This window comes from Embiotoca jacksoni, unplaced genomic scaffold (assembly GCF_022577435.1).
Source record: "Embiotoca jacksoni isolate LCO1_2020_lvr unplaced genomic scaffold, fEmbJac1.0.p SCAF_18, whole genome shotgun sequence".
NCBI lineage: Eukaryota > Metazoa > Chordata > Actinopteri > Embiotocidae > Embiotoca > Embiotoca jacksoni.
In genome coordinates, this window is record NW_027185318.1 from 11,681,361 (window position 1) to 11,697,430 (window position 16,070).

At 44.2% G+C, this 16,070-nt stretch overlaps 3 protein-coding genes across 3 annotated transcripts; 2 read left to right on the top strand and 1 right to left on the bottom strand.

Annotated features, from left to right (window-relative positions):
- The first annotated feature begins 775 nt into the window (after window positions 1-775).
- Window positions 776-6,412, top strand: LOC138200245 (uncharacterized). The gene is made up of 4 exons (XM_069152815.1): window positions 776-1,653; window positions 2,583-2,783; window positions 3,365-3,575; window positions 4,288-6,412. The coding sequence occupies exons 1-4, from the start codon at window positions 948-950 to the stop codon at window positions 4,538-4,540; spliced, it is 1,371 nt and encodes a 456-aa protein (XP_069008916.1). The 5' UTR covers window positions 776-947; the 3' UTR covers window positions 4,541-6,412.
- Window positions 6,413-6,681: 269 nt separating this feature from the next.
- Window positions 6,682-8,203, bottom strand: dtd2 (D-aminoacyl-tRNA deacylase 2). Its single transcript, XM_069152818.1, has 3 exons — window positions 7,900-8,203; window positions 7,273-7,342; window positions 6,682-7,164 (listed from the first exon to the last, which is right to left on the bottom strand). Exons 1-3 carry the CDS (start codon window positions 8,008-8,010, stop codon window positions 6,857-6,859), a joined length of 489 nt encoding a protein of 162 aa, XP_069008919.1. The 5' UTR covers window positions 8,011-8,203; the 3' UTR covers window positions 6,682-6,856.
- A 409-nt stretch (window positions 8,204-8,612) lies between these two features.
- On the top strand, window positions 8,613-13,239 carry nubpl (nucleotide binding protein-like). Its single transcript, XM_069152823.1, has 11 exons — window positions 8,613-8,782; window positions 9,549-9,693; window positions 10,112-10,146; window positions 10,240-10,330; window positions 10,420-10,459; window positions 10,555-10,645; window positions 10,729-10,822; window positions 10,931-11,016; window positions 11,861-11,981; window positions 12,174-12,256; window positions 12,760-13,239. Exons 1-11 carry the CDS (start codon window positions 8,654-8,656, stop codon window positions 12,820-12,822), a joined length of 978 nt encoding a protein of 325 aa, XP_069008924.1. The 5' UTR covers window positions 8,613-8,653; the 3' UTR covers window positions 12,823-13,239.
- Window positions 13,240-16,070: the final 2,831 nt, after the last annotated feature.

Genomic DNA, 16,070 nt, shown 5'->3' on the forward strand with positions numbered 1-16,070 from the left:
GCCGGCTCCATCATCGGCTACAATCTGGATAGTCTGGAAAAGGTGGTGGAGAGGAGGACGCTGAACAAACTATTATCCATATTGGATAATCCTGACCACCCTCTCCACCACCTGCTGCAGGGACAGCGGAGCACTTTCTCCAAAAGACTCCTCCAGCTCCGCTGTCACAAGGACAGATACAGGAGATCATTCCTGCCGACCACAATTAGACTGTACAATAACTCACCTCTGGCAAAATCCATCACATAACAATAACACTGTTGACTGTGTTTCTTGGTTGTTTGTATATAATATATATAGATATATACTGTACTGTATATACTGTGCATTTTATATTTTATAGTTTTTACTGCTATTTTACTGCTATTTTATTGCTTTTCTATTGTTCTATTACTATCTATTGCTTCTGTATGCTGCTGTAGCGAAAAAAATTCCCCTCGGGTATTAATAAAGTAACTACCTAACCTAACCTAACCTAACCTAAAACCATAATAACCCAAGTGGAATAAGCACGCAATGTCGGGTTGTATCCTTAGCCAGCTGTAGGGAGGGGGATGGTTAAAATTGTATTTTTTTTTATTTTTTTTTAAATCTTTTCCACGCTCTTATCCGGCCCTTGCATACTTAAAAAGCCTCATCCCAACGTTTCCCCCTCTTTTGGGACAATAAGACACGGGGGCCGTGGATTCTGTGCAGGCTAAAGATTGAAGGACCCTGTTCTTGATTGACAGCAGTTCAGCAAGACGCTTGGATTTATAAGGCGAAACACAAATTACGTCATCGCGAGGCGACAGCGACTAGTCCAGCTAACGGCTGCCGGTGTGCCTAATTGGCGCCCTTTAAAAACAGGAATAAATAACCTCCCAGTGAGTTGGTAGCACCAGACTCCCAAACAGCGGAGGCTCGAGCGGTTTGTCTGCTCTGTCCGAGGTGGGCAGAGTCTTCTGATGGAGGAGTCGCCGCGTCTTCCAATGGAACTTTGGGTCTACGTCTTCAGCTACCTGAACACGGAGGAGAAGCACACCGTCCGCACCTGCTGCCGGCACCTGAAGAGCCTGGTCGACCACCCGTCCCTGTGGCGGGACTACACGGTGGTGCTGTCCGACCTCCGTCGCTACACGTACGGCTTCTGGGACACCCTGACCCACCGCAAGCTCACCCGGGTGGCGGTGCGACATCTGCGGCGCAAAGAGTGGCGCCGCCTCGTCAAGTTCCACCCTACGCTTACCGCCATCGTCTTTGTGGACGGAGGACGGATGTACAGGATGAAATACCTGGACAAACTGGCCCTGCTCCCCGACCTACGGGACCTCGTGGTGCGCAACGCCATCTGGGAAGAGCCGATGTTCGGCCCGAGTCTGACCGAGCAGCTGCCGGAGCGGCTCACTCACCTGAGCGTGTGCAACGTCCGGCTGCTGTGCACGGTGGACTTCATCAACACCGTGTCGCGCCTGTTCAACCTGCGGTACCTGCTCTTCCACCAGCAGGGTGAGGGCTACGGGCTGGACACGGTGCGGCCGGTGCCCTGCCGCGTCTTCCACAACCTGCTGCAGCACCTGAAGAGGCTCCGACACCTGTCCTGGGGGATGAGGGGGGAGCCGCCGGAGCCGCTGCCTGACGACTACTTCAGACCGCTGGATCCGGACCAGCCAGGTGAGGCGGTCTCGTTAACGCGCCTCCTCACCAGGTGCCGCTGCGGTGGTGTCTCCTGATTACTTCAGGGAACCAAATGTTGGGTTTTGTTTTTGTTTACTGGGATAGATTTCGTTACCATGACACTTTCACGTCGACCATTTTAATTCAATGTTTCCCTTATTAACATTGTGTTGGAATTCACTTGTTGTTTTATGTAAAGCACTTTGTAACTAAAGTTTAGAAAAGTGCTATACAAATTAAGATTAGTATTATTATGTTGCACCATTGGTCTGCAGTAACAGTCTGCAGTTTTTTTTTCTCCAGTGGACTGTGCCCAAAAATTGTCCCCGGTTTTTAGACACTAAAAGTAAAAGGGTTTTAGTGAAGGAATAGTTGTAGTTAACTGACATATAAAATGCAGTAAACCGACTCCAGTGTTGATATCAGGACCAGAAGGGTTCTCGTTTCATTCTGAAACCAATGGAACCGAAGCGCCACCAGCTCCCCTTATTTCCACCGGTTTGTTGCAGAGCTGTTGCTTCACCATTATGTCGATGGATCGTATCGTTTACCTGCAACCATTTACTTCAGCAGAGTTACATGACGGCGCCTCATTCATTCGAAAAGGTTGCTCCATGCTTCTGCGATTTTTTTTTTTAATTTTTAGGGCCAATGGAGCATTAGCATCCTCCTCAGTCGAGGCCGTAGAGCCGGCCGACTTCCTGTTGGCGCCAATAAATGGTTGTAAATAAATCATTCTCGACTCTTCTGGACTTTCCGGATGTTATTCGTCAGAATGAATCAATGTCTGACAGACATAGTTACATTTCAACAGCTGCTACTTTTCCAGTGATTCTAGCAAATGCTTTCCCAGTTTGAGAATTGAGCAGACCGATTAAAACGTTACACTGACCTCCTTTTCCTCCTCCTCCTCCATGGTGCTGCAGGGCCCATTTACTGCGGCCCGGCGCTCACCAGTTTGGAGCTGGTGGATTACCCAGAAACCATCCTGCCAGACAACGCGCTGAGGAGCCTGACCTCGCTCAGGTCGCTGACTGTCCGCTACAGGTACATGAGAGAGGGCATCGGGTGTCGCCTCCGGTCCTGGCTGAGTCCTCTGCGACAGCTGGAAACGCTCGCCATCATCGGTGAGTCGCGTTGGGTTTTTTTTGTATTTCGAATCATCCCTGCGTTCCAACATCCATCCCACCAAACTATTTAGTGTGCAAGAAAAAGATTTGACATGTCCCAACCGGTCGCGTGTTAAATGCAGTACGCCAAAAGTACCAGGATGTCCTACTACATCTGCAGGCCAGCATGCTACTCTGGCTGCTCTGACCCACGATCCTCTGCGCGGCGGATGATGCGTCGCATCGCCTGAGCCGCCGAGACAGCTGTTGGCGCTGATGCTCCGCCTGCAAAAGAGAGAAGATGATAAACTGCATGCAACAGTACATACTTTTCAAAGGTTGCTGCAGTAAGTGCTAAAAGTAGAAAGAAAGTCAGAACGCAGGGTTTGCTCAACATCAGCACCGGAGTTACAGACGTTTTTGCGGCCACTGGTGCGTGAACTTCATCGCGAGTAGAGAAACGTCAAATTTTTGTGATTATTCATCAGCTAAAATTTTTGAAACGGCGCAAAAGCAGAAACTGAGCTTGCGGCTGTGGTGAAGCTACGAAAGCGCCGCCTGACTCGTCCTGATTCCTGCTGCGCTCTCTCTCCTCGCAGGTGGGAACTCCCTCGCCACCTACACGACCACCATCCCGTCCAGCGTGACCCGGCTGACGCTGCGAGTGGCCATCACTCTGAAAGACATGGACTCCATCGCGCCGAAAGTCCCGGGACTGGAGCACCTGGACATCGAGCAGAACCGCTCCAGCGGCAGCCTCTGCAGACGGATCCCCATGCTGTTTCCTCAGCTCAAGACCCTCCGGATACGGTGAGCCTGGTCCCAGCGGCCAGAGAGGCCCGCTGACCTCCACCCAGAATAAACTGCGGTTTTATTTTTTTTACAACAATTATTTTCATCATCGGCCCAATCACCTCGATTGGATCAGACAGGCATCCCCTGATGTAAATCTCGGTAAAATGTCCGTTCCAGCTGGCTAATTTCTGTGTTTCCTTTCATTCAGGCTGAAAATGTATTAATATTTATGTCAAAATCAGGGTTTTTGTGGAACGCTACAGGGAGCTTGAGCTTTTTGGCGGCGACTCCTTTTTTTTTCCTCCCTGAATGCAACACCGGTGGAGAGTGCCCAATTCGCACGATCCGCACGAGACACAGCAGACGCATAGATGGAGATTAATCCTTATGGGTTCCATATGGGCACCTGACTACAGTTTGAGGACAGATTTTGAGAACCTGTGCGAACCACTGTGAGTTTCCCTTTAGCACAGACAATGCAACAAGAGGATGCGAAAAAAGCTTGCACACAAAAGGCTGCGTGCACTCGTCCCATCTGGCCTCCGGGCACACATCCACACAATAAGTCCTCCTGGCGCCAGAACTCGATAAGTCGTCTGGAGTCTGTGTGGCTCCCTCCTACGCACAAACTTTGCCAGCTACCACGTGGGTGTCCGAGATAATAAACGTTTTTGGTTTTTTTTTTTTTTTTCTTTTTTCTTTTTTCTTCTCGTCTCTTCTCCGACAGATTTTTCCGCCGGGAACCGGAGAAAGACCTGCTGAGCCTCCACCGGCTGCGACACCTGGTGCAGCTGGAGCTGCTGGTGGAGCGCTCGTTCATCCTCCGAGATTACCTCAACGGTCACCCGTGGCCGAGCCCCTGCGTGCGCGAGCTGATTCACCAGCTGCGGGAGATGTCGGAGAACAGGATCACCGTCCTCACCACCATGCGGCAGAGGAACCCTCTGCGAGAGTGCGACTGCCTGTGGGAGGGGGACTGAGGAGGCGGAGGACGGCAAACCGGATCGCGTCGTTCCTTCGTCCTCGAAAGCACGAAGAAGACGGGAGTTGCCGCTGTTAGTCGGAAGCGAGAGGCAGTGAGTCAAGACGTCGACGTCCCGATTTAGGGGTCGAGCGATGTGGCTTTTTCTGGACCGATACCGATTATTGGTACTCAAGGAGACTGATGAACCCGTATTCGGAACCGATATGCATTTGCAGTAAAAATGAAAATCTTTGTGTCAGAATTTGAAATGACAAACTAATCCCAACACAAAGCTTCATTCAAATAGTTTTAAATACGCAAATGCTGCCACTGTGTAATCTTTTAATGAAGTTATGATATATTGCAATTTGGGGTATTCATTGAGAAATCCTTTATTGAAGCAGCAGCAGAATGTTTGTTACATGATTTTAAAATGTGTTTTGGGGTTTGTTCATCGACAGCTTAACTTTGGGCTTTTATTACAGTCACCTGACGAGTGTAGTGTTGATCAACTCCAACTCCCTGTCGCTACGGTAACCATCACCGACTTCGGAGAGGCAACCTACCCGCTAAAATGAAAGTGGATCATCAGTACTGCTCGGTTCTTCTGTACGTTGCGCAGGTATTTCGATATTTTAATGCCAGAGCTCGTCTCTTTTTGTAAAAATGCTGCAACAAAGAACCGATGGAAACACGACGATACTACGTCCCGCCCACCGATAGCCGTAACCTGACCGCACCACATATGCCTGTCAATCAAACAGACACCAATAAGTCTTTTTGAAGCTTATTTTCTAATTAATGACAGTATTATTGAATGGAAGCCTATGGAGCCAGATGGCTTTGTGGAGCCAACCTCTAGTGGCACTCGGTGGTATTGCAGCTCAAGGCACTTCTGAATCTGCCTCATTTTTCAGACCCCGAAGCTACGTGCACTTTTTAATTACAGATTCCGCACAGAACAGACTTTTTTTCTTCTTTTTTTTTTAACGTGTTCGCGCCTTTAAATTATTCCACAACTAATAGTGCCGTTATATGAAATGGCTGACTCTTTAAAAACGTGAACTAAACTAACAAAAGAAAGTCCCTGCTAAAGTGCTGATGGGGCTAAAAAATAAAAAAGCAGTGAAATAAACGGTCTGACTGGAGCTGACAGCGCACCTTGGGAGCAACATCGCAAAGAGGCGTTCGAAAGGAAACGCGCCGGGTCGCCCCGATGCAGACTATCCGGTTGGGGAAGAAAATGCTCGTCAGTCGAGGTTGGAAACAAAAGGCTTTGCAGCAAGATCATCTGTTGGAACCCCCGAACACACTGGGCATTAAAGATCACCACGGTGAGGATGCAAAAGAAACTCATCCCTTTTCCATGATTCTCCAGTGGGAGAGGTGGTTGTCATCGCCTTTTTATGAAATTGTAAAGCATTCTATTACGACACATAGTTTATTTTATTATTCCCGTTTGTTTTGTTTTTTGACTGAGAACATTTGACAGTATGTAGCTACCAGGATGAAAATATTAGCAGCCGCTTTCGTGCGTTAGTTTTTAAAGGTCACAGAGTAACACTGCCAAATTTGGTATTTTCTTCTCTTGTAGCATTTATGGCTTTTTCTCAACTTATTTAATTCCCATGTTGATGTTTTGTTAAACGTCACTCAACAATGTGTACTCGTAAAAACGGTTTTTGAATTCTGTGTAATTGAACAGACACTGACTTTGTTAGCTTCCCCCAGAATATTTCGGTGTTTGTGATCATCAATAACTCCTTGAATGCAATGTTTTTTTTTTAAACAAAAAAAAAATAGTAATTTAATATCGAAAGATTTTTTTTTTTTTTCTCTGAACTTTTACAGTATGAACAATAAAACGAAATAAGGTCTTACAAACGTATTTAATACGGAACTTCTTGTGTTTCTTTCATGAAAAGTCACTAGTGGGTATCTAATAATTGATTGATTTGCTGCTGTAACCCAAGTTTGCTGAGTGCTGCTCACTTCCGTTCCCTATATCACAGCCGGGCGCCTCCTGCTGGCTTGGAGGTGAAACGGTTTTAGGTGAACAAAAAAAAAACCCCAAAAAACAACTAAACTACATAAAGTGAAGCTTATTATTTGATTCCTCTTAACACACTTGGACCAGATGAACGAGTCGACTCCGGCTCCATATTTGTGGGACCTTTATTCTAGTTTGTTTAAATACAAAAAAGGGCAATTCCACTGCTTTTTTTCCCCCCCTAAACCGAGACTACTGGATCGTTGTTCCGTTCCACCTGGAATAATCCAGTTTTAGGTGATTAGACAAATAAGTGACGGATTCCAAACGTGGACGTCAGGTTCAGAACTCCATCAGATGTGTGTAGGGTCCGTTGGTGTCGAGCTTCAGCACTTGTCTGTTTCCGTACGTCCCGTGTTTCACGGTCACCCCAGCAGCCGTCAGTTCCTGCTCGCACAGAGAAACGAAGGCGCCGTAGAGCCGCAGCCCGTCCTCCTTGCCGACGTTGTTGTGGTACTGCATGGCGCGGCCTTTGGCCTTCCCGCCCAGCGTGGCCTGAGGGACGATCAGCAGGCTGCCGGGAAGATCCAACACGGACACCATCTTCCCCGAGGGCGACTCACTGAGCCGTAGGTTTAACAGCGTGGACACTGGACGGGAGGAGACACTGTATTTACATCTCATGTTGAGGTATTTATACGAGCAGGAGGGGGTTAAATATGTAGGTCAAAGGTTAAATACAACACACAAAAACTGACCCATCTTGGGCAGGATGTCGTCTGTGGCTCCTTTGAAGAAGCAGATGTAGATCACCATTCCTCTGTCGATCTGAGAGTCACGGAAAGTAACACAATCATAGATGAGCGCCGATGTCTTACTGCAACTCTATATTTAGGTTCATCTGCTCATTCACAGCCAGTTTCTCTCCACAGCGTGAAGAGATCTGCTGCGAAAAAAAATCATCGAAATCAAAGAACAGAGCAACATGTACTTTACACTTTATTTTCATTTTAATGTTGTGCATATTGATAGTATTTACCGAATGCCATAATTTTATATATTTTGTATTTTTCCTTCAACATATTACAACTTTTACTTATTTCCATCCTTTGATTTCGTTACTGTCCTTTTCCTTTACGTGTTTTTGGGGGTTATTTTACTTAATTTTCTACTTTTTTCTCTCTGATTCTCATATTTTTATGTGTAATTCAGATTTTTATTCCTTGATTTTGTTCCTTTCACTTTCACTCTGTGTTGTTGTTACTGCATTTTGTATAGTTTAATATTACTTTCTCCTTTTCTTATCAGACTTTTATCACTTCATATATCTTTTTCTTTGTTCCTTTCGCTATTTGCCCATTGTGATCATTGTGATTGTGTCCCACCTGGACAAACTGCGCCTCTGAGGTCTTCTCTGCTGGCTTCACCTGCAGCCTGGCCTGCAGACACTGCTGCAGCACCGTCCGGGCCACCGGAGCGCTGTCCTTCTCCGTCATACCTGCCTCTGTGACCTTTCCTTTTTTTTTTTTTTTTTCCCACCGGAGTCCACTGTATTAACCGCGGCAAATCAAAGAGCAGACACAATGTAAGAAGTTCAACAACAACAAAAAAACGCGACAAAAATTACGTTTAGCTAACAGAAATGTTCACTGAATGAGAGGAAATCATAAAAGAACTCATGAAATCCACTTCCGTATTGACGTCAGATGACGTTGTTCAAGAGGGGCTCAAGACTGCGCCTTATTTTTGCATCAAATACTTTTTTTTTTTTTTTTTTTTTTTATTAAGCTCTCATCTTTTTGGCTTGATTACATTTGGTCAGTGAATTATTTTTCCCCATAAACTTAATCAAACAAAATTAAAATACCTAATGCCTTTCTGACGTGTTAATTTATTTTAAGTAGATTTTGGGGGCATTTTCAAAAATAAATAAAGAATGGGAAGGTATTGTCTTTGCGTTTATTAATATGAAGTACAACACATGGTTCTGTAGTGTGTCTTTGGTGACTATTATTTCTCACATCTGTCACATTTTGTTAAAAAAAGAAAAAAAAAAGAAAACGAAAATGATTCCCTTCCACCACCAGCATGCGTAATTTGTGCAGCCTGTTGGTGTGAGCAGCGTCCAAACAGAAGAACATGGCTCTGTTCACGTACAGCAGACTTTCCCATTTCCTGAGAATATCCGTGAATAAATCCTCCGTTCTTCGGACCGGGACCGAGATAAATGCCGGAGCTGCCTGCTGTGTGCAGTCAAAACGCTGCCAGGTGACATTTCTGTCTGTTTCTCTGCTCGCGCAGCTTCGGCTACATTAGCAGATAGTTTCTTGTTAGCACAACATCACGACCGGAAGTGTTGTATTCAAAATAAAAGCCGCATTTCTTAAGTAAGCGTATGTTAAAGACATATCATGTCCAGAATACAATTAAATGGAAACATATGGTGTTTCTTTTTTTTTTTTTTTAAATATATTAAATTGTGTTTTTCACTGTTATTTATTATTATCTTTTTATATTCATTTATCTGAGCGTTTAGAGTATTTTGCCATGTTGGTGAAATGACCAAGTCAGCATTTATACATACGGAAGGTCCATCAGGTCTGTAGCTGCAAACGTTAAAATGTTTTTAATTAGATTCTGGTTTAGAGCAACTGGCATGGTAAAAAAAAAAAAAAAGATAAGAGATTTTTTACAAACTAATAACCCAAATTTCTCACTAACCTTCATGTAAAATTCGGTCAATTTAACATAGTCTTTTGATTTGGCAAAAACTGAGTTTAGGCACTGTGTATTTTTGGAGGTTTTTTCAAATGTCTCGAACTATGCAAATTCAGCATGAATGTGATCCATCACACAGCATTTTTTTTTTCTGTAAAAGTGACAGTAACGGTGTACATAATCATGTTAGCAAAGAGCAGTATATACAGCTACTTTAAGAGGAACTTAATTAACGATTAAAGTCATGAAGAGTCACAAATTCTGAACCGTGGATATTGTTGACGTTGTCTACCTCCCTGTTGACGTTGTGTCTCAGAGGTCGGTGGACAGTAAGGCGTTACAGGAGAGGCAGCGGCAGCAGATGGCCAAGGGTCTTCCCAAGCAGAAGCCCATTGCAGGGGTCAAACGGGTCATCGTCGTGGCGTCAGGGAAAGGTGGTGTGGGCAAGTCCACCACCGCAGGTACATTGCGAATTTGCCGCTCAAGGGTGGACCACTCTTCCGTTATTATTATTCTTCCAGCTCAAGTCGATCCAAAGCTTTAAGAGTGTGCAATTAATATTTCAGGAGTTTTAAAAATGGTCGAAGAGATTACTAAAGATATCATTTCATATATGCTGCACCTCACTGTGATCAATTCTTACTGAACAATTCAACCGAGAAGAGAGGACGTGAATCTGGACACCATGTAGGCTCTAACGGTAAAAAAATAAAACAGTTTTTATTTCATAATTTTTAACGTAGCTTTGATTTTTGTCTGAAAACAAACGAAGAGAAGGTTTGAATAAAAAAAATGAATGGATGAAATACATTTCCTGCAGCGTGTTGTGTGAAAGTTTCCAGTCAGAATTGTCTTATGTGTGTTTTTATGTCTCTGCAGTGAACCTAGCTCTCGGATTAATGGCCAATGATCCGGTAAGGAGTTGATTTTTTTCCTTTTTTCCAGTGAGATAACAGTTATGTACAAAGTTATGCACTGATGGAGTCGATGTTTTCTTTGTTTCTTAGTCGAAGTCTGTCGGCCTGTTGGACGCTGACGTCTATGGCCCGTCGATTCCCAAACTGATGAACCTGAAAGGAAACCCGGAGCTCACCGACAGTACGACCAGCTGAAAGGTTTTTAACATTTTGATAAATTTCCTGCGACTTTAAACTGATTCGGTCTTCTTTTTTTTTTTCCCCCTCCAGATAATCGGATGGTCCCTCTCACCAACTACGGCGTTCCTTGGTGAGACGATCCACGACGTTAGATTACGTCTTCTTGTCTAATGTGCCTGCAGCTCCCACCTGTTCTCTCTCATGACTTGTCCTCCTGTCTGTCAGCATGTCGATGGGTTTCCTGGTGGAGGACGTGGCTCCGATCGTGTGGAGGGGCCTGATGGTGATGTCTGCTATCGAGAGGCTGCTCAGGCAGGTGAGAAGTCGAAATTATTTTCTACGGAGTGACTCCGAGGATGCTGACGAAGCAGAGATGAAGTGTTTGTGTCGGGTCCGCAGGTGGAGTGGGGGCCGTTAGACTACCTGGTGGTGGACATGCCTCCCGGGACGGGTGACGTGCAGCTGTCAATCACCCAGAACATCCCAATAGCAGGTCGGTCGATCACACTCCGCTTATTTTATAAAAGATGTCGTCGCCAGCCGAAGTGCATTAGACCTGCTCCGCGTAAAGTAAAGTTAAATGACGTGTGTGTTGTTGCAGGTGCGGTCATCGTGTCCACGCCGCAGGACATCGCCCTGCTGGACGCTCGCAGAGGAGCCGAGATGTTCAAGAAAGTGAACGTGCCGGTAAAGTTACGAGCGACAATCGAAAAGTTCAGAGACTTTTCTTGTTGTTGACGAACGGATTGTACAACGAGTAGTTCCGACGGCGTGATTGGTCAGCTCTACATTTGGAGCCTGCTCAAATTAGCGTGACAGCGTACCGGGCTCGTCAGTAGAAAATATCATTCCGCCATCATTGAAGCGGAATATTTTGGTTGATAAAAACATGTTGGGAAATTTGGTGAAATTTTTTTTCTATAATTTTTGACTTTGGGATTTCACAATGCTGTGAAAAACCGTTACCATATTTAGTTTGGATCACGAGATTAAAAATACATGTGTTTATGGATTTCTTTTTTCAGCAGATATCTTGGTCACAACGAGATTGAGCTGGCAAAGGAGTTTAGTGTTTCTATGTGTGATATTTATTCAGTTTGAGAAATCCCACCATCTCTGGAGAGCATTAAAACGGACTAGAAAGTGAACCGTCTCTGTTGCTAGGGTCGTTGCTAAGGGTCGGCCAGGAGCAGTAAATATTGCATACGTTACATAAGAGTCTACTGACGTGACTGATTGTTTTCCAGTTATAAGTCATCCCCCGTGCGTTGCCAAGGAAACGGAGCTCGCTCCGACAAAAAGTTTTATATTTTGAGAGCGAATTGCCCCACAATATGAATTCATTTTGATTACATTTATTTAGTCGGTAGCTTGTTGTATAATCCCAAAGATACACAAGAACCTGCAACAGAACCGTCTGTGAACGTTTTGATTGACCCTGAGTAACGTTCAGCAGGTTTCCAGCTGCTCTGTCGACCGTCTCGATGGATGAAGTAACAACAGGAGCGTTCGGTGGTTTTTGTTCCTGCAGGTTCTCGGTCTGGTGCAGAACATGAGCGTCTTCCAGTGTCCCAACTGCAACCATCTGACCCACATCTTCGGCTCCGACGGCGCCCGGCAGCTCGCCGACACTCTGGGAGTCACGATGTTAGGTCAGAGGCCGGTTTCACTTTCAAGCTCTGCGATGTCACGATGCTGGCGATTAATTTCTTTTCATTCTCTGCAGTTGATTATCAGAGGTTTTAATTAAGAACCTTTAATTTTCTGTTGGAGATGGAGTGAAAACATCGTTGCTGTGTTTTCCTCTTCGGTGTCTGATTTTCCGTACGTGTGTCTCCGTCCAGGTGACATCCCTCTTCACCTGAACATCAGAGAGATGTCAGACAGAGGACAGCCGGTGGTTGTCTCATCTCCTGACAGCCCCGAGGTCTCCATACTGTCTTCTATCATCTTTTTTATTTCATGTTACTTTGTTTCATTTCTATGTATTTATTTAATCAGTTTATTGTCATGTTATTTTATTTTACTTTAGTACTTTTTGATTTGTTTTGTTCCATTTAGTTTTGTCTGTTTTTTGTTCTCATCTTTTAATTTTTAATTTTTGTTTTACTTAGGTCTACTTTATTATTTACTGTTTTGACTTTTACATTTAATTCTTCTCCTCTAGTTCATTCTGTTTTGATTTTATTTGAATCTGTGGGCTGATTTTATTCTCTATTGTTGCAATCTATTTGAATCTATTCTACTTTGGCTTTTCCTGATTTCATTCTGATCACTTTTAATTTTTTTATTTTGTTTTGTTTTGTTTTGTCAATTTAGTTTAAAAAAAATAATAAAAAAATAATAATAATAATCAATACAATCAGATAAAAAAACATGAAATAATTCTAAATATTGCAAATTATTATTGCTTTTGTTTTCACTGTGCAGGCGGAGGCGTACCGGAAGGTGGCGTCCGCTGTGGTCCAGAGACTAGAGGAAATCAACACTTGACTGACAGCTCTAACAGGAAGTCAGCTGGTCGACTGACAGGACGACGCACGTGAAGGTGCTCGTGACATATCGTACACTTCTCTGCTATCGTAACGCACAATAAGCTCCACGGAAAGCTCTGTCTGGTGTAATACAGTATTTATGAACAAATGGGATGCGTTTAGTTTTGTGAGAAGCTAAATTATGTGAATATAACGCTGCATAAAAGGCAGGGAGAGTATTTGTTGATAGCATTTAAATTTCATTTCCTAGAGTTCCAATGCTGCAAAATTTGAGCATGAGCATGAGTATGAGGCAATTTTCTGTATCATACAGTGAATACAATTTTGTGAATATGTAAATCAATTTATCTCTTCCTATTGTGTATTTTTGTTGGTTTAGTGAAAACAAACCAATAAAATGATCATAGATTTTGGATCTTAAAGTCATACAGTATATCATTTATAGTTTGCGTACATGAGTGTGTTTGATGATGATTTCCACCAAACCTCATGGCTCATGTCTCTTTAAAACTGGTCCAACACGTCTAATATAAGAGGCGAGATTGACCCCAAAAATACCCTCGAATGTTCCTTTAATCGGCACCAAGCAGTTCCATGAGTGGCCAGCAGAGGGCGCCGGGTGCACGTTGAAGAAAGTAGCCATGTAGAACATAAAATATCGGTGCGTTTGGCAGCTGTTTGAAACCGCCTCCCGTCCCGCTCTCTAATGTGTTCCTCACGGCCGACGTCTCTTACTGGAGGTGTGTGATTTATCCCCTCCACGCTGACTGACAGGTGAGCAGCTGTCCTCCTCACCCCGACAGGGTTCACCGGGTCCCTCGTTGTCATTAGTAACGCCTCAGTTAAAATGTCTGCCGCGACAAAAGCACTGGATTTGAAAACGGTGAGGGCAGAAATCGTGACTTCTTATTCTTATTTTCTGTCTGTTTGTGGTTATTTTACGTGTCATTGTTATTGTTTTGCTTCTTTGTGGTCGTTTCCCGTCTGTTTTACATCACTTTGTAGATGTTTCAGTGACTTTCCAGCATGAATCTTTGCAAATAACTTCCAACTGAGGCTCTGATCTAAGGGACCCCTGGTTCCTTGAGGGTCTGGGCCATTGGACTGTTACGCTAATCCATCTGTGGATACTTATTTAAAAAAAAAAAAAAAAAAAAGATTTTTAATGTTCCATCATCTTAGAAACTAAGTTTGTTGTATGAAATATCACCCAACTAACAGCAATAGCAACGGAGGATAAAAGTAACACCAAGCTCTGGTGACTTTGGTAAAACTGACCAGCTGTTTTTGAGTTCACGTGTTTTTGTTGCAAAGCATCTTGGGAAATGTAGGAAACCTTTTTGCAGGGGCATGAAACGAGGAGGCGGAGTCAGTGACGGGACCATACTGAGACTTTGCATTAAAAACAGGCATTTTTTTAAAACTTGCACACTCTGCCAGAAACTGAGAACTGCAGCTGTGAAGTATTTCAGTGTGTAGGCGCAGCAAAACACCCGCATGCCTGGAGCGCTCGCACGAGCGCACACACACACACACACACACACACACACACACATATAAAAACACAGTGGTGTTTGCATCATTTCAGAGGGCATTACACGGACTACATAAACCTAAACCTCCCTCTAACCTTAAATCAAGGCTTCGCTTACCAACTAACTTTCAATTAAGACTTTCTTTACGTCTCCAAAAGGACATGGAGTCCCCACAACGTGACTGTATGAAAGTATGTATGTCCCCACAACACGGGTAAGTCAACTGCGCACACACACACACACACACACACACACACACACACATATACAAAAACACACAAAACACACAAAGACTGAAACAGATTTTCCCATTTGAGGGCGAGTTATTGTCTGCTCATTCTTGTCACCTCTCCAGAGAAACATCCCCCTCCCTGTGTGTGTGTGTGTGTGTGTGTGTGTGTGTGTGTGTGTGTGTGTGTGTATGTGTGTGTGTGTATGTGTGTGTGTGTGTATATTTAATGGTTTCAAGAGAGGGAAAATACCAGACTAATAGCCCACAAATCAACAGCTATACATTTTCAAAAACTCAATTGCTTTCACTTGAGATATAAAACGAAGACTAACTGCGGCCACCTTTTGTTCTCAAACAACTTTTGTCATCGTTTTGAGTCTTTTTTAGGTCGTTTTGCATCTCAGTGGTTGTGTTGTGTTTGTCATTGTACGTCTCTCTGTGGCAGTTTTGCGTCTTTGTGGCCGTTTCGCATCTCTCTGAGGTCATTTTGCATCTCTGTGGCCGTTTTGCGCGTATTCATCATCCTTTTACATCACCCAGCGGCCATTTGACACCTCTCTTGACTTTCCATTTGTGAGGTGTGACCGATCCCCCCCCCCCCTTGACCCTGTTGGGGGGCGGGGGGTGGAGAGACCACTGATCTCCCGGGGCCATTCAGTACTCCATCTCTGCTTTCTCCTATTTGAGAAATCAATTTTGGTGCTGCAACATCTCGGCCCATTTTGTCAAAGAAAAACATTGATTTTCTTCTTCTTTTTGTTTTTTTGGCACCGCTCTTAGAAAAAACACGGTTGTGATTCTAGCTGAAAGCTCACAAGATGCCCGTGACGCTCTCCGTTTGGAAATCCTGGATGCTGAACACACGCGCGGCGGGATGATGTCGACCCATCAGTCAGCATATTAATTTCACCCCATCCCTCTCCACCCCCCCACCCACCGCCTTCTCTCTCTGCCTCTGTGGACAGTTAACATCAAACTCATTTAACCTTGTATCAGGAAGTCAACTCTATTTCGACGCAGGAAATGAAGCAGACAGACAGGCGGCAGGAGAGGAGGTGAAGCTTCTCATCCTTCGCTCTCAGGGAAAACTTCATATCCAAAAAAAAAAAAAAAAAACAGTCCCCTGGATGTTGTCAAAATTGGGTTTCTTCCCAATTTAGTTCAAAGCAAAGAGGAAAATAACTTAATAAATCATAAAAAAAACTAAAAAAAACAGATGGATCGATGGGTCTTATTTATTCATCTCGCCTCAGTTTCATCTCCTGCATGTGAGTCACCGCCACTGAGCCCATGAATAATATACGAGAGGGAAATATATTATTGATTCAGGTTATGTTGGCTTGTTAAAACTTCCTGGATCAAGAGAATAAATTCATCGGACGCTTTCCGAGAGAACTGAATTAACGTCTTACAGGTGTCATGCTTGTGAAGTTTTGTGGAGAAGACTTTTCACTCCCCGGAGCGAAGCTGCGAAGGTCG

What these genes read in the sequence shown, in the direction of transcription:
- LOC138200245 (XM_069152815.1), top strand. Translation starts at nt 948, where the DNA reads ATGGAGGAGTCGCCGCGTCTTCCAATGGAACTTTGGGTCTACGTCTTC. An exon ending in GCTGGATCCGGACCAGCCAG is followed by an intron (nt 1,654 to 2,582) that starts GTGAGGCGGTCT and finishes ATGGTGCTGCAG; the next exon opens with GGCCCATTTACTGCGGCCCG. An exon ending in GGAAACGCTCGCCATCATCG is followed by an intron (nt 2,784 to 3,364) that starts GTGAGTCGCGTT and finishes CTCTCCTCGCAG; the next exon opens with GTGGGAACTCCCTCGCCACC.
- dtd2 (XM_069152818.1), bottom strand. Translation starts at nt 8,010, where the DNA reads ATGACGGAGAAGGACAGCGCTCCGGTGGCCCGGACGGTGCTGCAGCAG. An exon ending in CAGAGGCGCAGTTTGTCCAG is followed by an intron (nt 7,343 to 7,899) that starts GTGGGACACAAT and finishes CGTGACTCTCAG; the next exon opens with ATCGACAGAGGAATGGTGAT. An exon ending in CGACATCCTGCCCAAGATGG is followed by an intron (nt 7,165 to 7,272) that starts GTCAGTTTTTGT and finishes CCTCCCGTCCAG; the next exon opens with TGTCCACGCTGTTAAACCTA.
- nubpl (XM_069152823.1), top strand. Translation starts at nt 8,654, where the DNA reads ATGGCTCTGTTCACGTACAGCAGACTTTCCCATTTCCTGAGAATATCC. An exon ending in TGCAGTCAAAACGCTGCCAG is followed by an intron (nt 8,783 to 9,548) that starts GTGACATTTCTG and finishes GTTGTGTCTCAG; the next exon opens with AGGTCGGTGGACAGTAAGGC. An exon ending in ACCAACTACGGCGTTCCTTG is followed by an intron (nt 10,460 to 10,554) that starts GTGAGACGATCC and finishes CCTGTCTGTCAG; the next exon opens with CATGTCGATGGGTTTCCTGG.